General features: G+C 41.6%; 1 protein-coding gene across 1 annotated transcript in view; it reads left to right on the top strand.

The window, feature by feature from the left end:
• Nucleotides 1–24,910, top strand: part of LOC137655373 (ATP-dependent zinc metalloprotease YME1L-like) — a 135,896-nt gene that overhangs the window by 77,908 nt on the left and 33,078 nt on the right. Inside the window, exons 6-12 of the mRNA XM_068389266.1 lie at nt 4,802–4,978; nt 17,088–17,182; nt 17,555–17,798; nt 17,952–18,187; nt 18,533–18,650; nt 20,432–20,542; nt 20,794–20,945. Of these exons, the coding sequence (XP_068245367.1) occupies nt 4,802–4,978; nt 17,088–17,182; nt 17,555–17,798; nt 17,952–18,187; nt 18,533–18,650; nt 20,432–20,542; nt 20,794–20,945 (1,133 nt within the window). The remainder of the gene's footprint in view (nt 1–4,801; nt 4,979–17,087; nt 17,183–17,554; nt 17,799–17,951; nt 18,188–18,532; nt 18,651–20,431; nt 20,543–20,793; nt 20,946–24,910) is intronic.

Genomic DNA, 24,910 nt, shown 5'->3' with positions numbered 1-24,910 from the left:
CTGGGAGAGTGGTTGCAGTCCAAGAAGCAACTGGGGAAGACAGCCTTCATCTTTCCACCTACCAAGCTTGCTTCCAAATCTAGCGTCTGGTATGCCACGGGAGAGGAACCCGGCTTGGGAGTTCCTGCCTCTGCCCAGGGCGACTTCTCAAGTCTGGTTGACTCTCCCCGCAGGCTGGCTATGAGACGCTCCAAGATTTGCTGGACCTTTTCGGACATGGACCATCTGTTGAAGGGAGTTTTTCGTGCTTTTGAGATCTTCAACTTCCTGGACTGGTGTTTGGGAGCATTAAGCAGAAAGACCTCCCCTTCGGATAAGGACTCTGCCATGCTTATCATGTCAAGCATGGACAAAGCCATTCGGGATGGGTCTGGTGAGCTTGCGGCTTCGTACGTGTCCGGAGTGCTTAAGAAGCGAGATCACCTTTGCTCCTTCTTGTCTGCGGGGATCACACCATGCCAGAAGTCGGAGTTGATGTTTGCTCCGCTTTCCAAGTGTCTCTTTCCGGAAGAGCTGATCAAGGGGATTGCTGCCTCGTTGATCCAGAAGGATACCCATGACCTGGTGGCGTCTTCCGCACGTAAAGTCACAGCTTTACCTTCCGTGCCTAGACCTAGGATGGACACACCAGCGTCTAGGTTCATCCCGCCCTTTCGTGGCAGAACCTCCAGCAGAGGAGGTACCCGTGCCGACAGTCAACGTGGCAAAAAGAAGAAGGGTTCCAAGTCCTCAAAAGGCAGAATCTGACTGCCTACCTCTCCAGACAGCAGTGGGAGCCAGGCTCAAGAACTACTGGCAGGCTTGGGAGAACAGAGGTGCAGACGCTCAGTCTGTGAAGTTGCTAAGAGAGGGGTACAGGATTCCGTTCTTGCGCAATCCCCCTCTAGCAACTACTCCCATCAACCTCTCTCCCAACTACAAGGAGGAGGACAAGAGGCTAGCTTTACAGCAAGAGGTGTCTCTCTTGCTACAAAAGGGAGCGGTAGTCATAGTCCGGGACCATCAATCCCCGGGCTTCTACAACCGTCTCTTCCTGGTAGCGAAGAAGACAGGAGGGTGGAGACCGGTGCTGGACGTCAGTGCTCTCAATGCTTTTGTCACCAAGCAGACGTTCACCATGGAGACGGCGAAGTCGGTGCTAGCATCGGTCAGGAAGGAAGACTGGATGGTCTCGTTGGACCTAAAAGACGCGTACTTTCATGTCCCCGTCCATCCAGACTCCCAACCTTTCCTAAGGTTCGTCTTTGGAAAGGTCGTTTACCAGTTCCAAGCCCTGTGCTTTGGCCTAAGCACGGCACCTCTTGTGTTTACCAAACTGATGAGGAATATTGCCAAATTCCTGCATTTGGCAGACATCAGAGCCTCCCTCTATTTGGACGACTGGCTTTTAAGAGCTCCGTCAAGTCGTCGCTGTCTGGAGAATCTCAAATGGACTATGGATCTGACCAAGGAATTGGGTCTCCTGGTCAATATAGAGAAGTCCCAACTCGTCCCATCCCAAACCATTGTCTATCTAGGTATGGAGATTCAGAGTCGAGCTTTTCGGGCTTTTCCGTCGGCCCCCAGAATCAGTCAAGCCCAAGAATGCATCCAGAGCATGCTGAGAAGGAACCGATGTTCAGTCAGGCAGTGGATGAGTCTAACAGGGACGCTTTCATCGCTGGCCCAGTTCATCGCGTTAGGGAGACTCCACCTCCGCCCCCTTCAGTATCATCTAGCTGCTCACTGGAGAAAGGACATGACGCTAGAAGCGGTCTCAGTTCCTATATCCGAAGAGATGAAGTCTGTGCTGACGTGGTGGAAGAACAGCATTCTTCTCAGGGAAGGTCTACCATTGGCTGTTCAGACCCCCGACCACCTTCTCTTCTCGGACGCATCGGACACGGGCTGGGGTGCGACACTGGACGGACGGGAATGCTCGGGCACGTGGAATCCGGATCAAAGAACACTTCACATCAACTGCAAGGAGCTATTGGTAGTTCATCTGGCCTTGAGAAACTTCAAGTCCCTCCTTCTAGGCAAGGTGGTGGAGGTGAACTCCGACAACACTACAGCCTTGGCGTACATCTCCAAGCAAGGAGGGACTCATTCGAGGAAGTTGTTCGAGATCGCAAGGGACCTCCTCACCTGGTCAAGAGATCGAAAGATATCGCTGGTAACGAGGTTCATTCAAGGCGACATGAATGTCATGGCAGACCGCCTCAGCCGGAAGGGTCAGGTCATCCCCACAGAGTGGACCCTTCACAAGAATGTTTGCAGCAGACTATGGGCCCTGTGGGGTCAGCCCACCATAGATCTGTTCGCTACCTCGATGACCAAGAGGCTCCCAAATTATTGCTCACCGATTCCGGACCCAGCAGCAGTTCACGTAGATGCCTTTCTTCTGGATTGGTCCCATCTAGACCTGTATGCGTTCCCTCCGTTCAAGATTGTCAACAAGGTACTGCAGAAGTTCGCCTCTCACGAAGGGACACGGTTGACGTTGGTTGCTCCCCTCTGGCCCGCGAGAGAATGGTTCACCGAGGTACTGCAATGGCTAGTGGACGTTCCCAGGACTCTTCCTCTAAGAGTGGACCTTCTGCGTCAGCCGCACGTAAAGAAGGTACACCCAAGCCTCCACGCTCTTCGTCTGACTGCCTTCAGACTATCGAAAGACTCTCAAGAGCTAGAGGCTTTTCGAAGGAGGCAGCCAGAGCGATTGCCAGAGCAAGGAGGACATCCACTCTCAAGGTCTACCAGTCAAAATGGGAAGTCTTCCGAAGCTGGTGCAAGGCGAATTCAGTTTCCTCAACCAGTACCTCTGTAACGCAGATAGCTGACTTCCTTTTACATCTAAGGAATGTAAGATCCCTATCAGCTCCTACGATCAAAGGTTACAGAAGCATGTTGGCAGCAGTCTTCCGCCACAGAGGCTTAGATCTTTCCACCAACAAAGATCTACAGGACCTCCTTAAGTCTTTTGAGACCTCAAAGGAGCGTCGGTTAGCCACACCAGGTTGGAACCTAGACGTAGTTTTAAGGTTCCTGATGTCAGCAAGGTTCGAACCGCTTCAATCAGCCTCTTTTAAGGATCTCACATTGAAGACTCTTTTCCTCGTTTGCTTAGCAACAGCTAAAAGAGTCAGTGAGATTCACGCCTTCAGCAGGAACATAGGTTTTACATCTGAAACGGCTACATGTTCCTTACAGCTTGGTTTTTTAGCTAAAAACGAGCTTCCTTCTCGTCCTTGGCCCAAGTCGTTCGAGATCCCAAGCCTGTCCAACTTGGTTGGAAACGAACTAGAGAGAGTACTATGCCCAGTAAGAGCTCTTAAGTACTATTTAAGACGTACAAAGCCATTACGAGGACAATCAGAAGCTTTATGGTGTTCTATTAAGAAACCTGCTTTACCGATGTCTAAGAACGCAGTTTCTTATTACATCAGGCTTTTGATTAGAGAGGCCCATTCTCATCTGAAGGAGGAAGACCATGCTTTGCTGAAGGTAAGGACACATGAAGTTAGAGCTGTCGCTACTTCAGTGGCCTTCAAACAGAACCGTTCTCTGCAGAGTGTAATGGATGCAACCTATTGGAGAAGCAAGTCAGTGTTCGCATCATTTTACCTTAAAGATGTCCAGTCTCTTTACGAGAACTGCTACACCCTGGGACCATTCGTAGCAGCGAGTGCAGTAGTAGGTGAGGGCTCAACCACTACATTCCCATAATCCCATAACCTTTTTTTTTAATCTTTCTCTTGAAATGCTTTTTATTGTTGTTTTTGGGTTGTCCGGAAGGCTAAGAAGCCTTCCGCATCCTGGTTGATTTGGCGGGTGGTCAAATTCTTTCTTGAGAAGCGCCTAGATTAGAGGTTGTGATGAGGTCCTTTAGTATGGGTTGCAGCCCTTCATACTTCAGCACCTAGGAGTCGCTCAGCATCCTAAGAGGATCGTTAGGCTCAGTAAGGAAGACGTACTTAAAAAGGCAGAGTAATGGTTCAAGTCGACTTCCTTACCAGGTACTTATTTATTTTATGTTTGTTATTTTGAATAACTGCTAAAATGAAATACGGGATACTTAGCTTCTTTTGTTAACATGTATGCTGGTCTCCACCCACCCCCCTGGGTGTGAATCAGCTACATGATCATCGGGTAAGATTAATATTGAAAAATGTTATTTTCCTTAGTAAAATAAATTTTTGAATATACTTACCCGATGATCATGAATTTAAGGACCCTCCCTTCCTCCCCATAGAGACCCAGTGGACCGAGGAGAAAATTGGTTCTTGTTGACAAGAAGTACCTGAGTACCTACTCGACAGATGGCGCTGTTGTTGTACACCCCCACCTGTATAGCGATCGCTGGCGTATCCCGACCTTAGATTTTTTCTGTCGGGCAACAGAGTTGCAGCTACATGATCATCGGGTAAGTATATTCAAAAATTTATTTTACTAAGGAAAATAACATTTTGGGAACACTGTCCAGCCACAAATTAATTGCAAAGTCTTAAATAAATTATTTTACTATTTTTGTAGAACTTTTGGAAATTGTTGTTGACATCATTCCCTGAAAATTTTGAGCATGGATGTCAGATTTATGATTGAGAATTTTTATAAAATGATTTTATATGCATAATATGTTGTCTGGGTAAGGATGATAGTAAATTTTCATTATTATATACAATGCAGTAATTTTTACTAGATAATGTAAATATGGATATGTTTAAAGCTGTAGAGTCAATGTAATTTTATATCCTATTTTTCTTGAAATGATATTTTCTTATTTTAAGTTAGTCTATAAGCTTTTATGTGTCCCATGATGCAGGTCTGTTATCAGAGGAAGGTTCAGAGGAATTTCGACAAAGTATAAAAGTGGCCTTCGCAGAAGGATACTTGGCTGCCGATCCACAGAAAAATCAGTCCCGTACTATGAGGTGGATCCGAAACTTTCAGCAGGTTCTTGCTATTGTGGTATTCATTGCCATCTTGTTCTCATTGATGGGTAAGGATCACTTTAGCTAATTTATTATAGTAGTGTATTGACCTCTTGATCATGTTATAAAATTGATTACTGTACATGTCTTCAGAATTTTTTGTGATTACTTCTTATTTTTATTTTATAATTTTATTTTATTATATATATATATATATATATATATATATTATATATATATATATATATATATATATATATATATATATATATATACAGTATACTTTTATATATATATATATATATATATATATATATATATATATATATATACAGTATACTTTTATATATATATATATATATATATATATATATATATATATATATATATATATATACAGTATATTTATATATATATATATATATATATATATATATATATATATATACAGTATACTTTTATATATATATATATATATATATATATATATATATATATATATGTATTTATTTATTTTATTTTATTTTTGTTATTTTTATTTTATTTATTTATTTTATTGATTGATTTATTTATTTATTTATTTATTTATTTACAGTATATGCACACACTATCTTTTCAGCTTTAACCCATTTCCATATGAGAACTCTTGTTATGAATGAGTCGTCTCCATCGATTTTTGGTCTGATCCTTTTCATCAATACCTTTGCATAGCAAATCTTCCTATACACAATCATATCATCTCTTTCTTGGTCCCACTCTCTTACTTCTATTCTGAACTTCCATCTTCATCGTATGTTTTCCAACATGATGTTCATATCTTTGTAACAAGTGTTCATATCATCTAAACTTCTCTCCTGTATTTTCTTTAATACTTCAACTACCTTTATTAATCCTCTTATATAGTCATTTTAAATCCTATCCTACCTGGTTACTACCATCTTCTCCTCGGTCTTCCTCATACTTACTGTTTCTGTTTCATAACAAAGAACTGGTCTTCTCTTGCTACTGTCCTATGAAACTTTCCCATCAATCTGAGAAGAACCTTCTTGTTACAAAGTACCCCAGATGCAGACCTTTAGTTGTTCCATCCTGCTTGGATCTGTTGTCTCACCTCTTGATCCATGCTTCCACCAGCTTCTACCATGGACCCCAAGTACTTGAACTTCTGTACTTTATATTTTCCCATCCATTCTTATGCTCTGTCCACCATCATCAGTAATACTAGCACACATATATTTGGTCTATGACCTGCTTATTCTCCTTCCTCTCCTCAAGTACTGCTCTAAATCTCTCCAGCTTCTCCTCCAACTCATACTTCCTCTCTGCACACAGCACTATGTCGTCACCAATCTGCAGTGGCCAGCATGGTGATGAAAACTGTCCAAACCCCAGACATGAATAAAACTACCCTGTTTTGGCCCCCAGTCACCAACGGGAGGGGAACAACTCCCCAAGGTGGCAGGTAGTTATGTCTCATTGCGGGGGGTGCTAAAAATTCTCGGGAATAGAACAGGCCACCATTGGAAATTGAACCTTGCAACATACAGTGTCAGAACCCTGTTTAGGGAAAAAGATCTTGCGTTGTTACTAGAAGAGCTGAGAGTAAAAAATTTGGATATAATAGGAATGAGCAGAATTAGAACTGGGGAATCTTATATAGAGTTGAAAGAGGGCCATATTGTATTTTGCTTCAGAGTACATGAAAGGAACAAAGAAAATGGAGTGAGTTTTCTTGTTAGTAAAAATATTGCAGATAACATAGAAGAATTTTGTAGTTATAGACTTGCTGGATTGATTATAAAAAAAATAAAAACAGTATAATTTGAAGATCATTCAAATGTATGCACCAATATCGTCCTATACAAAGGAAGATATACACTTTCCATGATGATCTGTATACTGTATATGAAAAAATATGACTCAATTTACATTTGTTTTAGGTAATTTCAATGCTCAAGTAGATCAAAAGATGAGAGGAGAATCAGCAATAAGTAAATTTGGAGTAGACACAAGAAATGACAGAGGAGACATGCTTGTAGAATTATTATTTTTTTTTTTTTTTTATAAAATCCATAAAAATGAGACATGGAGAAGCCCAAATGGAGAAAAAAAAATTAAAATAGATTTTATTCTCAGTGAAAAAGTTATTGTTCCGTAACCGAAATACAAACCACGCTATTTACAAAGGGTTATTACTTTTAGCGTAGCTGAAATGGCGAGCCATTAGAATTTAACGAGGGTGTATTACCCCCGCGCTAGTTAGCGGGGGGGTAGGGGAGTGGTAGCTAGCTACCCCTCCTCCCCCTCACACACAGGTGAATACTCACTTTCACTTTTGGCTCGGACTGTGACAGACGTGTCTGTCTTGGTCCTCGCTTGGCAGCCATTGTCTGTTTTGTCTTTACTTAATCGCTTACTTTTCTTTTACTCAATATATATGTAAACATGTTTTCATGTTTGTATATATATTTGAGTATAGAAATAAGTAAGTTTCCTTTTCAGATGTGTGTGTGTAGTGTACGATATCTACGTGGAGGCCTCGGCAGTTAGGCCACCACGGCCTAATTTTATGGGTTGCGATCGAGTTTGACTTCGGTCTTTCTCTCTCTCTCTCTCTTGAGGTCGTTCACCCTTTTACTATGTTTTACTACGCCCTTGTAGCTTCCTTCCCGTGTGGGTGGGGTTGCTACGCCGTACATTTTGTCTCAATTAGTTTATGAATCTAATTGTAGTTGTTAATTTTTCAGCTTGTAGAACGATTCCTTTCGGGGTTTTCGTTTTTTTCTTTAGTGTTCATTCATTTTTTAAATTACATAATTACATAGTTACATAATTATAATTGTTATAATTCTGTTTTGGTTACAGCTCTCCTTCCGCGAGTGTAAGTGGTTGTGAGGGCACGTGCCTGTTGTGTAATTCTTGTTCCTTTTCCTCGGGATTCCTCTTCGGAGCCTTCCCGGGGGAATGAATGTGTACTAATATTATTTGTTTTTTTTTTTTTACAGTTACCGATCTAGTTCGTTTCTGTAACATAGCAACGGTGTGAGCTGTCTGGTTGAGTCCTGGGGATTCGGCTGTTGCTGCCTCCCCCCTTGTATTGTCGTCAGGGGCGTGTCTCCTTCTACTGGTAGTACTCCCGTGTCGACGGACAGCTCTCCAGTTCATTTTAGAACAGTCAGGAGGCTTGCCTCCTTGGGCGGATAACTTTCCTTCCGAGGGAAGTTTTTTCCTGTCCAGGCTTGAGCTTTTCCTCTTTTGGGGGGTTCTTCTCTTGCCTTTTTTTTCGTGCGACTATGCTCTTGGTGCTGAGCGGTCGCACCTGCAGTTTCGCTCAAGGGGCTGGGCAACTGCAGGAGCTCCTCTTCGGAGGATTGCTCCTTTTAGGTCACTGGCTGACCAGTCTCTTCCACGAAGTGTTTCTCTTTCGTTCGCGAGAGAGTACACTCATAGAGACTCCTCTTCGGAGGTTTCTTCTGTTGCTGTTGCTGTTGGCCTCCCTCGCCGTAAGGCCCACCGTCCGCCTCGTCGTAAGGGCCTCTCATCTCCCTATAAGGGTGCTTGAGGCGCCTTTTTGAATCTCCGTTTGCAGCCTACAACTTCTTTTTCTCGATCTTCCGTCTTGGTGCAGATGGACAGCAGTCTAATCTCGTCTTCCGACGGGCAACGGTCTTCCCGACGGACAACGGTCTTCCCGACGGACAGCGGTCTTCCGACGGACATCAGTCTCCCGGCGGACAACGATCCCTTCGGGGCAAAGGGTTGCCCCCACGGGGGTTCTTCCCTTGCGTGTCAGGGTTTCCCTGCGCGCCCTTCTGTTCGTCAGCGCTCTCCTGTTCGTCAGCGCTTTCAAGATGATCTTCCCTGCGGTTCCTGTTACGTGCCCTGTGCGCCCACGTTCGCCCTCGCGATCTAGAACTTCGGTTCAGGTCGGGGTCAAGGACTCTTCTTTGCGCAGGCTTCCACGCGTAGCCTTCTGCTCGTCAGCGATCATCAGCTCGTCAGCGATCATCAGCTCGCCAGCGATCGTCAGCTCGTCAGCGATCATCAGCTCGCCAGCGATCGTCAGCTCGTCAGCGATCATCAGCTCGCCAGCGATCTCCGGATCGCCCACGTGTGTTACAGCTGGCACGCCAACGTTCTCCAACACTTCTGAAGGAACATGGTTCGCCAGCTACTAGCTCAACTGCGAATGCTGATCGCCATCGCGCGACCCTCAACTGCAGATGCTGATCGCCATCGCGCGACCCTCATCTGTGGATGCTGATCGCCATCGCGCGACCCTCAACTGCGGATGCTGATCGCCATCGCGCGACCCTCAACTGCGGATGCTGATCGCCATCGCGCGACCCTCAACTGCGGATGCTGATCGCCATCGCGCGACCCTCAACTGCGGATGCTGCTCGCCATCGCACAACCCTGAACGATTGCCCGCTTACGCATGCTGCTCCTCATCGCACCACCCTGAACGATCGCCCTCTTGCAGATGCTGATCACCATCGCACCCTTTCACGCGATCATTCACCTGCGCATGCTGCTCGCCATCGCACAACCCTGAACGATTGCCCGCTTTCGCATGCTGCTCCTCATCGCACAACCCTGAACGATCGCCCTCTTGCAGATGCTGATCACCATCGCACCCTTTCACGCGATCATTCACCTGCGCATGCTGCTCGCCATCGCACAACCCTGAACGATTGCCCGCTTTCGCATGCTGCTCCTCATCGCACAACCCTGAACGATCGCCCTCTTGCAGATGCTGATCACCATCGCACCCTTTCACGCGATCATTCACCTGCGCATGCTGCTCGCCATCGCACAACTCTGAACGATTGCCCGCTTTCGCATGCTGCTCCTCATCGCACAACCCTGAACGATCGCCCTCTTGCAGATGCTGATCACCATCGCACCCCCGATCCCTTTCACCTTAGCGAGGATTTCGGACTCTGTGTCCTTGGAGCAGCAGACATGGTTTGATCCGCTGGCACGGGCGTTAATGAGGGTTATGAAACCAGCACTCACCGGCCAGGGTAACAAACCAGCGGCTGTCTCTCCTACGCTGAAGAGAAAGAGAGGAGTGGACTTCGTGGTGACTTCCCCCAGGGCGAAGTTGGTTCCCAAGAGGTCGGTCTCGAGGGTCCCCTCTCCTGCACGAGTACTCTCTCCTTCTCCCGCCCTGGAAAATTTTTGGCGGGGGGTCTTTCCGTTGAAGATTTCTCCATCGGACAAGGGGTGACTGCTTACCTCTTCCTCTGGGAGCTTACCAGGTTCTTTCCCTCCTCGGTTACGGCCCGAGGTTTGGTTCAAGGAAGCTACAGGAAGATCAAGGGTACTTTCCTCCTCTCGAGCTCAGGCACCTTGGCCTTTCGTCGTTAAGTATCTACTTGCGGACAAGCTCGATGTTGTACCATCTGGACGCACTGACTGAAGGCTTCCTTCGGGTGTCTCATCTGTGGAGGTCAACGACCTCAGACACCCTTCCATCCTTGAGAAGAGTTTTGTCTTTGCCCAAGGACAGAGACTTAAACATCTGCTGTGCTGAGTAAATCGACTTCCGGTTTCACTCCTCCAAGGCGCTTTCTTCCAGACTCTGCAGGGCTCCAGCTCCCTTTTCTTTCAACCACGTCGGCCTAAGTTATCGGCTACGACAACTGGGACAAGGTGTCCAATTGCAGTTTCCTCCTGTCAGGAACAGATGGCACGGAAGACTCCCCCGGGGGGGCATAGTCCTAAAAGGAGTTCACGAACTCTAGGATTGCAGGTTTTTTTTTTTTTCGCTGGGAGGATGCTTAAGGTTACTCATCCGAATGACAGCTTCCCGATGCCCATTCCCGCACAATCTCTGTGAGTAGCCAAGGATATCGCGCCTGCCGTCTCTGTCAGCGAATTCAGTGTCTCTGAACCTCTATGCCATAGCATCAGCAGAGTTGCCCGGTTGGGCAGAATGATCCATACCTTAGGCGAAGGTCTTCCTTAGGATCATCGACGGCTTCACCCCCGGCCCCCTCAGTCGATCCTTTCTTGTAAGGAAGGATCTGAGAGGGGATGTCCATAGTCGACCTCTCAGCCCTGATCAAGTTTGTCGAACAAACTTCGGCCAGCGTAGACCAGCAGAATCGATCAGACTGGTAACGAGGCGACAGGACTCCTTTAACCCTGGATCGGAAGGACGGGTACTTTCAGTTTCCATTCCATCCATCTTCCAGGGTGCTCGTCGAATTCAGCCTAAACTGCAAGTATTCCTGCTTATGATGCAGTGTGGTTATCCCGCCGTGGCATAGCAGGTTTGTTTCCCCAGAGAACTCTCCCTGCCTTCCTCTTGGCCGCTCAGGTGCAGACTTCCGCCTCCTCTGCTGTTTGGAGGGCTGGTCAACTCCGGTAGGCTCGGGTTTCGACCTTCTTCAGCGCCGGGAAAAGCTTCCGAATGCTGACCATGAGTGTGGGCTCATGGTATTTTGCTTGGAGCCTTCTCTTCCTCTGCCTCAACATCTGAAGTATCTGGCCATGATATTGAGTCAACCGCCTTACCACGTTGGAAACCCCGCTTCTCGTCCGTCCAGCGAGGTTAAGCAACGTCGGTACTTGGATGGGTGACCACCTGGGGACGCCAGATTCTGTTACCACATCCTCCGAGCCTTCCTTTCGGTTGACTGTGGCAAGACTGAGGAGAGTCGCAGTACCTGTTCTCAGTCAAGCAGAGTTTTCAGCCCTACCTTGGAACGTTTCCTAGTTCTTCTTTCCTCATTGACCCGTTTATAGTCCGAACGGTCGCCTCAGGATAAGTTCCATGTGGGGCGATCCAAGTTCCGGTGGCTTCAGGCAATATTTAACCGGACTCCCTGGCCCTATGGGACCAGCGGAACTATTAAACCTGCAATGGGTGTTGACCTATGGAGCCTCTTGATGGTAGTGGATATTCTCGTCCTTTCCCCACATTCTTGATGCGGTTCTCGGACTCGTCAAAGGAAAGGGGGGGGGGGGGGCATGTTCCGGTCCAGGCCTATGGTCGAGACCTGAAGGATACCTCTCCATCATTCAGGCAGGCTTAAGGGCCTTAGTCTGGCCCCTCTTCAGATCCTACCGCTCCTGCCAAGTCGCCCCGTTGCGTGTCGACTTCATTCTAACCAGCAGGGGACGCATTTTCACACCTTCACATCTTGCAGTAGAGATACCGGGATGATTGAGATTCTCTCAATTCCACCATCGGCTCTCTCATTCCAGGCAGGGGAATGTTTCTCTCAGACTATCCGAGCAGAGCCTCATAGAGAGAGTGTACCTAAGGGCCTTTGACCTTGGGTAACCAGCAAGTGCTGGTCTGGGGGACCTGATCGCGACAGCTTGGAACCTCAAGCTTCCGCTAGTTTTCCCCCCAGTCTCAGACCCCGAGACTCTGGCAAGATGCATTCCGGTGATGGTGGGACAACTTCGACGCCTGCGTCTTCCCTCCTTTTTGTCTGCGGACAATGGGTCTCAACAAAACCAGGTTGTTTGTCAACCTTTCAATGGGAGAGCTCCACTGGGACTATGCGCAGAACGGTTTCTGGACCCTCTGCTTCCCCTGACGGAACTCCCGGGAGAGCTTCTCCCACGGCGCAGACTACTCAAGCAACCACACTGCGACATCTCTCCCGAACCGGGGCGTCGCTTCGGCTTCATGCCTGGAGACACTACGCTTCCTCCTCTAGAAGAGACAACCCGCTACAGTCGCGGTACGGAGGTCGCGTCATCTGCGATAGTCATCCACAGGGGTCTCCCAGGCAAAGTGAAGAGTCTAAGGTGGTTGGTGCCGTGGGAGATATACCTCTTCCCGTGAGGCCTCTTCTCCAGCAATAACGGTCTTATTGCCTTTCGGCGGGAGGAAACTCCTTTCCGCTCTTGGCAATGAAGCCTGTCGCTCAGCCTTTCCCTGACCTTCAGGCTTAAAGGAATAACTTTTTCCTGCCCGCTGGATCTATCCTCGCTCATGCGAAGCTACGATCGTCCCTGCCCTAGTCGGAGGAAGACCTCCAACTTGGAGCATGGCTCGGACTTTTAGTCCTTTAAGAGATCTTCTCAAGACCCTTTTATGACAGGCCTCGGATTGTATTCCGCCTTGGGTCTTCTGCTCACTCTGGCCACGGCCAGTGTGTAAGCAATCTTCTTGGTCTCTTACTACTCCCCCCCTTTCTAAGGAAGAGGGGAAGGCAACATTCAGGCTCGCTCCTGAGTTGTTGGCTAGACTCAGAATCTGAGGGTCCCGACCCTTCGGTCCGATTCATTCAAGATTTTGAGTCTCCATTCTGTGTCTGATGTCCCAAGACCTTCTCTTTCTTGCCAGTACAGGAATCGAGAGGTTAGCGCTGGGAACAGCTGCAGTTTGGCCTCAGTTGCAGCCGATTTGGGAACACAAGGAGGACATGGGGGGAGAGTCACCAGTATACCTCTTCAGCCCGGACTCAAGGACATTCATCTCGACCTGTCTTCAGACCCTCCCCCGTCACGTCGCCCTACAGCACGATGTTGGATACATCGCAACGTCCCTCGCCTTCGAGTAATACTACTCTGTGACGCAGGTGCTACAAGCTGGAGTCTGGAAGCGTCTGATGACCTTCGCAGCCCGCTTCCTGCAGGGCGTGACCCACAGGAGTCTCGATACGTTTTCTATCGCTCTGTGGTGGCTACACAACAGCTGGTCTAACCTCAGGCTCCTTTTTGGACAGGTAGCAGAAGGTTGAGGGCATTGTTATCAGGTTTTAGTCTGCATGAACGAAAGAAGTATGTCTGGCCCTTACTTCTTTCTTCATCATCCCCTCTACGGGGAAGCAGCATCCTGGTCTCTGCATAGCTGACCTCGAACCTCTGCAGGTAAACCATGCTTCCTTGTGTTCCGAGTATTGAGTCAATACTGTCGCGTCCCCCATACCCTGACGAGGTGGTATTGGGAACGTCCTAACCCAGAGTTCCTTCTGGAACTCCAGGTCAACTGCCTAGGACGGGTCACACTTCTTCCTTCACACACAAGCTTACGTAGGCCACATGGTTCCTTGCGGTGCAAGGAACTTGTGAGGTGCAGGGACTCCTTTTCTCGAGTGCGACTCACTCGGATTCTGAGTCCCCGGGTAAAGCCAAAGCCAGTATGGCTGGGGACTTTCCACCCTTCCTAAGGGATAAGTCACCCTTTGTAAATAGCGTGGTTTGTATTTCGGTTACGGAACAAATGACAAATTCGAAGATAATTTGTATTTTTCCTAACCATACAAACCTTAGCTATTTACACATATTTGCCCGCCAGCCCTGTCCCCCAAGACAAGTCCTACCTCTAAGTGAAAGTGAGTATTCACCTGTGTGTGAGGGGGAGGAGGGGTAGCTAGCTACCACTCCCCTACCCCCCCGCTAACTAGCGCGGGGGTAATACACCCTCGTTAAATTCTAATGGCTCGCCATTTCAGCTACGCTAAAAGTAATAACCCTTTGTAAATAGCTAAGGTTTGTATGGTTAGGAAAAATACAAATTATCTTCGAATTTGTCATATTTAATTAAAGTTGTAAGTTGAAGTCATGCGACCATAGAATGGTGAGAAGAAAAATTTGTCTAGATCTAAGGAAAGAAGAGAAAAAGTAATTTTAAGAATAAAAACGGCATAAGAGAAAGATCGGATGAGTTTAGTTCAATACAAAATAGGTACTATGAGCTACATGATGAAATGGAAGCAAGTAAAGAAGAAATAAACAGTAATTTAACAAAATTTGTATTTGAATCAGCGTGAGATTGGTGGTAAAGTTCCTGAGCAAGATCAATCAAAACTGAGAAAAGACCAAAAAACCTAATAAAGAAAAGATTGGAAATGAGTGTAAAATCAAAGAGAGATGAAATAGATTTAGCAGAAATATCCAAAACAATAAACAAACTAAAAACCCAAAATATTCATAAATATAATCAGACAAAAATGAGGAAATGCTAAAGAAAGTAAGAAGCATCAAATTGATGAAAAGAAGACTTGGAACAGGAGGCTAACAGATGTTTGCTTTAAAACATGGAAATGAAATTATCAACAAAAAAGATGGAGTGATAACAATTGCAGAGGATTTCTATAAATGCTTTACAGTAGTGATACAAGAAATAATTATGCCAATATAAATAATTAAATAGCTGAGCCTGCACCAAAGGTAACAGTAGGAGAAGTAAAGAAAATATTAGAAGGCATGAGAATAGGCAAAGAAGCTGGAGATGGCCTAACAATAGATGGAGATTTTATAGTAATAAAACTCACCAAACTTCTACAAAATGCCTTTAAGAATGCTCTATATCTACTGCATGGAAAAAACTTTTATCAGCATACTAATTTACAAAAAGGGAGACAAAGGACCTGAAAAATATTTTCTCTGTATACTAATTTACAAAAAAGGAGACAAAAGACCTGAAAAAAAAATTTTCCCTGTTTAGTCTCAATGATATACAAATATTTACAAAGATCATATTAGGCCAAATAGGAAATATTTACAAAGATCATATTAGGCCGAATAGAATATAAGCTAGAATCTAATCAACCAAGAGAACAGGCAGGATTTAGTAGTGGGTATTCAAATGGCAGGACAGGATTAGAAATAAGACTAAAAGAGATTACTTGAGTGCTATATGTGGACAAGATCATGATGAGGGGTAGATTGAGATGGTTTTGGCATGCTCTTTGCACTCCCCAAGAGAGATTAGTTCACCAAAAGTTCAGCTGGGCTCCACGAGGCACTAGAAGAGTTGGAAGACCCAGGCCTACATGGCTAAGGACTATGAAGTGCAAAGTAGGAGATGATGAATGGAGAAGTATTGAGTTAAAAGCTCAAGATAGAGACAACTGGCAAAATCTAGGTGAGGCCCTTTGTGTCAATAGGAGTAGGCGAGATGATGATGATGATTCAAAAACTGCTCATATCCATGTAATTAACCAGCTTGTGGAAAAATTAGTAGAGATGACAAACCTTTGTGTATGGCATTTACTGTATAGACTTTGAGAAAGCTTTTGATTCTGTTAAAACTTCAGCGGTATTTAAAACCCTCCAAAGACAAGGAGTATGTGAATCATATGTTAGAACACTTGAAGATATCTATACTGGAAGTAAAGCAATCCTAAAACTACATAAAGTTAGTGAGAAAATCTTTGATTGAGAAATGAGTTAGACAGGGAGACCCCATCTCTTGATATTGTGATTTAATTAAACTGATTTTATCATGTTTTACTTAGAAATGAATTTATGACACATTTTAGTGTGTCCTTTTTTATATATCCTTTAGTACTAATTTTTTATATTATAACGAAAACAAAATGAGTGTTTCCAAAATAAATATTTGAAAAACTGTTTATAGTTTTTTTTTTTTTAACAATTGTTAATTCAAACACCTGTTGGTTTTCGAATAATTATCCGGTTACGATATATATACTGTGTGTGTGTGTATATATATATATATATATATATATATATATATATATATATATATATATATATATATATATACACATGTATATATATGCACATATATATATATATATATATATATATATATATATATATATATATATATATATATATATATATATATATATATATATATATATATATATATATATATATATATATATATATATATATATATATATATATATATATATATATATATATATATATATATTATATATATGCATACATATATATATATATATATATATATATATATATATATATATATATATATATATATATATATATATATATATATATATACATACACATGTATATACATACACATGTATATATATATATGCACATGTATATATATATATATATATATATATATATATATATATAATATATATACTGTATATATATATAAATAAATAAATAAATAAATAAATATGTCAAAAGACAATAGCTTCTGCCCGGCTGGGAATCGAATCCCGGTCTAGGAAGCTGGCATGAATTGTGACTTGCCATTTAGCCACGGAGAAAGATAAAATTCAGTGGCAATTCTTGTCTTCATATCTGTCAAATTCAGGCTTTTTTGTGCTTAGAATTGAAATTAACCCATATTCACCATTGTATCTAATTGGTGCCTTTTTCCTATGATAACGATTTTTTATTGTATTTGAATAAAAGATTCAAATAATATAACATGGAAAATTATATTTACACTATTGTGATGTTTTATAGGTGGTCTTGGAGGATCAATGTTTAGAATGAATGTCGGCAATGGAAATGAAGTACACCCAGAAGATATCACAGTTTCATTTGAAGATGTTAGGGGGGTGAGTGTAAAGTTTTTTTTATTACACTTTTAATATCCTTGAATGTCTTGATAGTAAAATTTATAGAAATTTCATGATGTGAATTAAAAACACCATCGTTATCTCCTTTTCGTGTAGTATAATTTTGTACTGGATTTCAACTACCGTAACTGAAGTCTTTTGCATTCTGAAGGAAAATTCCTCTAAGCCTACTATTGTCATTAAAGAAATTTAAAGATACTGTACTGTATAGTATATGATTTTATTTCTAACTATTTTAATACTGTCTTTAGCTATGGTTTATTTTGTTAGTCTTAGAATATTTTCTGCATTGTCATGCAAGTTTTGACAGGAAATACAGAAAAATTAATTTTGATTTCTTTTATTGGTTAGGTTGAAGAGGCAAAGCAAGAACTTCAAGAAATAGTTGAATTCTTAAGAAATCCTGATAAGTTTACATCCCTTGGAGCAGAGCTCCCAAAAGGTGTTCTGTTAGTTGGTCCTCCAGGAACTGGCAAGACTCTTCTTGCTCGTGCTGTTGCTGGTGAAGCTGGTGTACCTTTCTTTCATGCGGCTGGACCAGAGTTTGACGAGATTCTTGTTGGCCAGGGTGCACGAAGGGTTCGAGACCTATTTCGTAAGTGTAATATTATCATGTACCAAAATTTTTCCAAGTTGTATGGTAACGGAATATCTGTACTTTTAATTTTTTTGGAGACAGGTTAATAGCCTTGAATGGGGATACTTTTCTATCCTATTCTGTTTAATTTGGTTTCATCTTCATTTGTAGGTGCCGCAAAAATGAGAGCCCCGTGTGTAATATTCATTGATGAAATAGATTCAGTTGGTGCCAAACGCTCAAATTCTGTACTCCATCCATATGCCAATCAGACAATCAATCAGCTTTTAGCTGAAATGGATGGGTTTCACAAAAATGAAGGTGTTATAGTATTAGGTGCCACAAACAGAAGGGATGACTTAGATAAGGCTCTTCTCCGTCCAGGAAGGTTTGATGTAGAAGTCCAGGTATGTAAGCATATGATTTTATAGCAGCTCTTCATATTTCTGTTGTCTTATTTGCTTTGTCATTTCCAAGAATATGTATCCAACTATTGCATGTCATTTCTTATTGTGGATTTATGATCATTTTCAGTATCTATATTTCTCAATTACAATATTTAGAAAAATACCTGGCATATGAAGATATCCATAGCTTATGTAGCTATGATCTGTGTTTTTGTCATACACTAGAGTAAATGGAGTAATTGTTTTAATTTGTATTAAAAATACAAAATATAGTGTTTGTCTTGTGTGCATAATACATATTTTAGGTCATTAATGCACTAATATGATTATATGAAATATTTATAGGTCCCAATACCTGACCTGGCAGGGCGCGAAGAAATATTTGAATATTACCTGGGCAAAGTGAAAATTGGTGATGATGTTGATCGAAAGGTATTATCAAGAGGCACAACTGGTTTTACTGGTAAGTAATTTTAGATTGATTAAGTCATGATCCTTAGTTAAAAGGTATAATTGTTACTTTTTTTAGTACTGCAAACCCTATATAGTACAGTAATGTATCATGTCTGTTTGGATATGCAGGTACATATATCTTAGGAATGATTGAGAGTTCACACTAAAGTTTCGGGTGAGTGCACATGACGAAATCATTGGAAAATTGAAGGACATATTTTTAGAAAATAAATTGGAAGAATTGATGAGTTTCGACAAAGGAAAAACTTATTTTTGGGGAGGTGCTGTGTGGTTTCCAAGGTCTTTCCTGTTTAAGGTTAGAGCAGGGAATCTAATACAACCTGATTACCAAAGAAATATTGTTCCTCTGCTCTAATGCCAGTGTATCAACATGCAGAGCACAGACTTGTGAGTATAGGGGAGACCTGCAAGTTGAGACACAGAACTTTCCACAGCACCTCTGAATCTGCACTCGTCTACCACGTGACGTCGTGTATGGCGTGTTATAAAGAACCATTATTCCAGTTTTCGCCCACATAGCCACTTTATCAACATGCCCCTACCTCCATTTTCTGTTTGTTGGACTCTGAAGTGCACATGTTGCATAACTGCATTATTAAGATGTATGAAATGAAGATTAACGCATCCGAGTAGGATGTTATATCCTGATTAGGCCTAGATTGGGTCACGAGTATTGTCGGATGCATTGTGAATTTTCTGCTGTTTGTGGCAGGGCTTGGGACCCTGAGAGATGTTCCATTTGTTTCCTAGTGGGTTAGTGCTGTTTGGAATATGGATTCTGAGGCAGAACATCTTAGAGCCAAGGTCATTTGTAGCCTTTCTACGTGAATGAAAGGATTTTCTAAGATCGCGGGTTCTGCGAGTATTTACCAGGCAAGGTCCTTTCCTTTGAGATGTGATTGATATTGATTCACACACACACACACACACACACACACACACACTCACTCACTCACTCACTCTCTCTCTCTCTCTCTCTCTCTCTCTCTCTCTCTCTCTCTCTCTCTCTCTCTCTCTCTCTCTCTCTCTCTCTCTCTCTCTTTTTTTGTTATAAATTTAATTTTTTGTTGAAAGACAAATTTGTCTTGATAGAAAACTTTATACATTGTTATATTGTGTAGGCTAACTACAATACATGATGATTGTTAAGATTTGCTCTCACTGTATAATACAGTAACTGCTCCTTTCAAGGATTTTGTTGCTAGTTATAGAGCTAAAAACAGTTTCTATGTTATCAGTATGCTGGAATAAGGCTAGTTAAAAAGTTCTGCTTTGAGGTCATACTGTTATTCATCAGTTGATCTCATTTTCCTATGTGTTATTCATGCATTTTTGCAGTTTATCCTTATTCCCTTTTACTTAGTATTTTCCACTATATTCTTTCTATTGATTTTAACCTATACCGATTTTATACAGATGAACATACTGCATAAACTTTTATATAAATTTCTTTCCAGTTGCCTTTTGCTAAAACTGTAAAGTTCAGGTGGCCTATTATCTGTGGAATTCCCCAACCTTTGGGGGAGGATTGGAATATGACGACGACAGATAAGTGTACTGTATAAGATAAATAAAGTAATATAAGACACAAGGAAATCAAATAGAAAGAGAAATACAAGGTTAAACAATTTGTTTAACAAATATTAACTCTGCAGATAAACCAGGTAAGGGCAGAGTAGCCAATCTTCTTAGACCAAAAGTTTACGAAATTAAAATATAAATACAAGACTTTGTTTATAAAGTTCATTGTAACAAGCTTATATTTTGCAGGGGCTGACATCAAGAATGTAACTAACCAAGCTGCATTAAGAGCTGCTGCTGATCAGGTTGATTCAGTGTCTATGAAACACTTGGAAGCTGCGAGAGATAAGGTTCTTATGGGTATGTTTTGTGGTTTAATCCACATTATTTATCTCTCTTTAAGATGTGGTTTAAAACATTTATAATTTTCATAAACTATGTAGCTGGATGTTTTGGGAAACCCATGCTGTACTGAATTTTGGAGGAAAGTGTGCTTATATTGGTTGCTTTCCAATTATTATTTAATATTTTAATTTAACATTCAATTATTTACTCATATTCACTGTACAGTACTTGCCTTTACTAGTCTGTTGGTAAATTATTTTTTACAGGCCCTGAAAAGAAGTCTAGGATACCGGATGAGGAAGCTAATCTCATCACGGCTTTCCATGAAGGGGGTCATGCCTTGGTTGCATTCTATACAAAAGATTCTCATCCTCTTCATAAAGTCACAATTATTCCTCGTGGTCCATCTTTGGGGCATGTGAGTATAGGATGTAAGCCTTACACATTTATAGGGAATTGCATGCTTTGTTTATCAACTTTAGTCATGTAAATTTATAATGACCTAAAAATATTTAATTATGATCTTAATCTTAAAGCTTAGATATAAGAAATTTTAACATCCTGTTCCATTATTAGATATAAACAGGCCTGTGTAGAGGAATACCAGTAATGTGTAAATTGTGTATATGATTAATTTCTGCATATACATTATTTATGATAAGTTAAACTTCAATAACCACTACTCACTACTAGTATAATTATTGCTGATTTGATAAGATGAACCTTCGTGGTAATGAAACATATCAATGACCCTTACTTTATATTCATCATGGTAACATCATTGAAGCTACTGACTTTCTGACCTGTTAACAAAACCTTGGAAGTTTCTACCACTCTCTCTCCCATCGCCCCCCTTTCCTTTGAGCCGTAGGTGGTAATTGTTACGATCTTAAAATCCTTACAGGTTCTTTTAATAATTAAAATAAAATTGTTTGACAACATCCAAATAAAACATGGCGAATGATTATAAAAAGAAACTCGCACAAAAACACAACACGTTTATTCACAAACTTATGAATAAAACCAATGTTACTTCTTCGGTTACTTTAACTGACAAATCAAATCAATCAAAACATTGATAGGAAAGGGGAACAGTCAGTAAGGTAGAAATACTTAAGGAATAGTTTTCTGCAGCTGCTGAGACAATACTGGTACAGAAAATTCAGGCTTGAGAACATTGCAGAAGGACGGCTGAAGTTCTGATGAAACTGGCAAGATGACTGGATTTGAAGACGTCACAGAAAGGTTGGCATCTTGCTGCCAACCTTTCTGTGATGTCTCCTAATCTGAAGTCTTCAAGAATTCGATGATAGTGCTGAACTAAGACCAGGCTCCAGGCAGTGTTGGCTACTTCTCGTCACAAGCAGGGAGGGCTGGATGCTTCACTTTATCTCTTCTTCTCGGCCATAACAGGATTTTTGATATAGGCTTTTGTTGTCTGAAGGGAAGGTTGGAAATAGGCTCTATCAGACTTCTGGTCTTCTCTGCCTCTTATCTCGTCAGGACTTTGTTCTCATCTGCATTGGACATACCTGTGTTTCCTCTCTTGTCTTATGTCCTGTCCTATCTCTATTGGACAATCTCTTCTTTAAGTTTATATATCCATGTATGGGCAGAGTTAATTACAGTGGGCAGTGGTCATTTCCATAGAATGCGTCATTTTTAACAATTCTGCGTCTCGATTGTCCTCCTCAAAAACGCCCTTCGATCATGCCATGGAAGCTTCTAGAAGAAATTTCTGATGCAATCTGGACCACGTGTTAAGTTGTAGCAAAAGGGCAGCACGTGTTCTTCCATGATGACATATTTCATAAACAAGGATATCCCTCAGGCTCAGTTTCTCAAAATATGCTGACTCCACTGCTTAAGATGATGACATCTTGGTTAAAATAGGACAGTCCCCTTATCGCTGCAGGCAGGCGCTCTTCGTTGAGCCAGGGCTTACTTCCAAATTGCTGACTACAGTGAAGTGATGACAGGGTTGACCAAACAATACAGTAGTCGAATCTCGTCTCGCCGCTCACACTTTGGGAATACAGTGGTACCTCTACATACGAATTTAATCCGTTCCAGAACCAACTTCGGATGTAGAAAATGTTCGGATGTAGAAACGAATTTTCCCATAAGAATACATGGTAATTCATTTAATTCGTTCCTCAGCCTAAAAACCCATAATAAATCCTTAATAAATGGCTACACATAATTACACATAACAATAACATTACTGCATAATATGTAAGAAGCATGTAAAAAAGATAATTATAAAGAAATAATAAATAAAAAATGTGTTTTATTGCCACTTTACCTTAGAGACAGGCCAACGCAGGTGTAGGATTTGCTACGCCGGAGACGGACGATCGGCGAGAAGGTAGACATGGTGTTAACATGTTCTTTAACAGTGAACCCTCGTTTATCGCGGTAGATAGGTTCCAGTCGCGGCCGCGATAGGTGAAAATCCGCGAAGTAGTGACACCATATTTACCTATTTATTCAACATGTATATTCAGACTTTTAAAACCTTCCCTTGTACGTAGTACTGTTAACAAACTACCCTTTAATGTACAGAACACTTAATGCATGTACTACAGTACCCTAAACTAAAACAGGCACAAATATTAAAGGTGATTTTATATCATGCATTTCCTAAACATGCTAAAAAGCACGATAAAAAATGGCAACAATGTTTTGTTTACATTTATCTCTGATCATAATGTAGAAACAAACTGGAGGTAGAGCTTTGCTTATTACCCAGACATATTTCCCATACTTTTCCCTTAGAACTACATCACATCTTCCTACTTTAGATATATATATATATATATATATATATATATATATATATATATATATATATATATATATATATATATATATATATATATATATATATATATATGTGTGTGTGTGTGTATATATATATATATATATATTTATATGTATACACATATACATACCTACATATATACATAAATACATGCATACATATATATATATATTACTGTATATATATGGGTTATGGAAAAAATCCGCGAAGTGGTGAATCCGCGATGGTCGAACCGCGAAGTAGCGAGGGTTCACTGTAAATAAATACTCTCTCTCTCTCTCTTTCTCTCTCTCTTTTTCTCTCTCTCTCTCTCTTTCTCTCTCTCTCTCTCTCAGAAAAAATGAGAGAGAGAGAGAGAGAGAGAGAGAGAGAGAGAGAGAGAGAGAGAGAGATTAAACAAAAATGAGAGATTAAACAAAAATGTGTGTACATATGATTTTTAACAGCGTTAACGAGTTGAAAGACAGTTAAATGTAACTAAAAAAACAATATCAGCGAATCTGAATTCCTTTATTAACTAAAACAAATATTGATACAAACACACTCGTGTGCGTATGCGCACACACACACACACGCACGAGGAGACACGATCGGCAAGGAGGTAGAGATGGTGACCGATAACATACCGTAACTTACACTACGGAAATTTTAATCTAACTTAGCTTATTTATTTTTTTTTATTTTTATATTTCATATTTTTTCTATTTTTTTTCTTTTGATTTTTTATTTTCATCACTTTCAGTGACGAGTTACGGTGTGTTATCGCAGTCACCATCTTTACCTCCTCCCCGACCGTCTCTCTTACTGCGTAGCAATTCCTGTTTTAGTTAATAAAGGAATTCAGATTAGCTGTTATTACTTTCTTAGTTACATTTACTGTAATTGTTTTTCAACTCGTTGACGCTGTTAAAAATCATATGTACTCTAAACACATTTTTGTTTAATCTCTCTCTCTCTCTCTCTATCTCTCGGAAAAAAAATAATAGACGTATCTAACACTATAACAGCGAAGAAGAGAGAGAGAGAGAGAGAGAGAGAGAGAGAGAGAGAGAGAGAGAGAGAGAGAGAGAGAGAGAGAGAGAGAGAGAGATTTTATTTAAAGAACATGTTAATGCTATGTTTAGAGAGAAACAGAAAAAGAGAGAAGTCTTATTTAAAAGAGCTTGTTAATGCTATCATGGTTTTCTTTGCTTCACTTTTTTCTTTCTTTCTGTTCATCACGCTGGCCCTTCTCACAAATGATCGTTGCCAACAATCTCTTTGTCCTTTATCCCTATCAACAAAAGGCGTTCTATCTCTTCCAGGGTATTGCTAAGATGTCTTGTAATAATGGTGATCCCCTTCGATGGTTATTTGCTTTAATGGCTGCCTTCAGCTTGATGATCCTCGAGATATTAGGCCTATTCCGGCCATATTGTTTAGCCATACAGTATCACTCACATGCACACTGCTCTCATGTTTTTCTATAATTTCTTGCTTCAATTCTAATGAAAGAATTGCCTTCTTCCTGTACTGAAACTTAGCTTCTTAGGCACCATGATTATAGGTAAAATCAAAAA

This window comes from Palaemon carinicauda, chromosome 1, assembly GCF_036898095.1.
Source record: "Palaemon carinicauda isolate YSFRI2023 chromosome 1, ASM3689809v2, whole genome shotgun sequence".
Taxonomy (NCBI): domain Eukaryota; kingdom Metazoa; phylum Arthropoda; class Malacostraca; order Decapoda; family Palaemonidae; genus Palaemon; species Palaemon carinicauda.
Note: the sequence above shows the minus strand (reverse complement) of the source record. Positions and strands in the feature narration are given on the sequence as shown.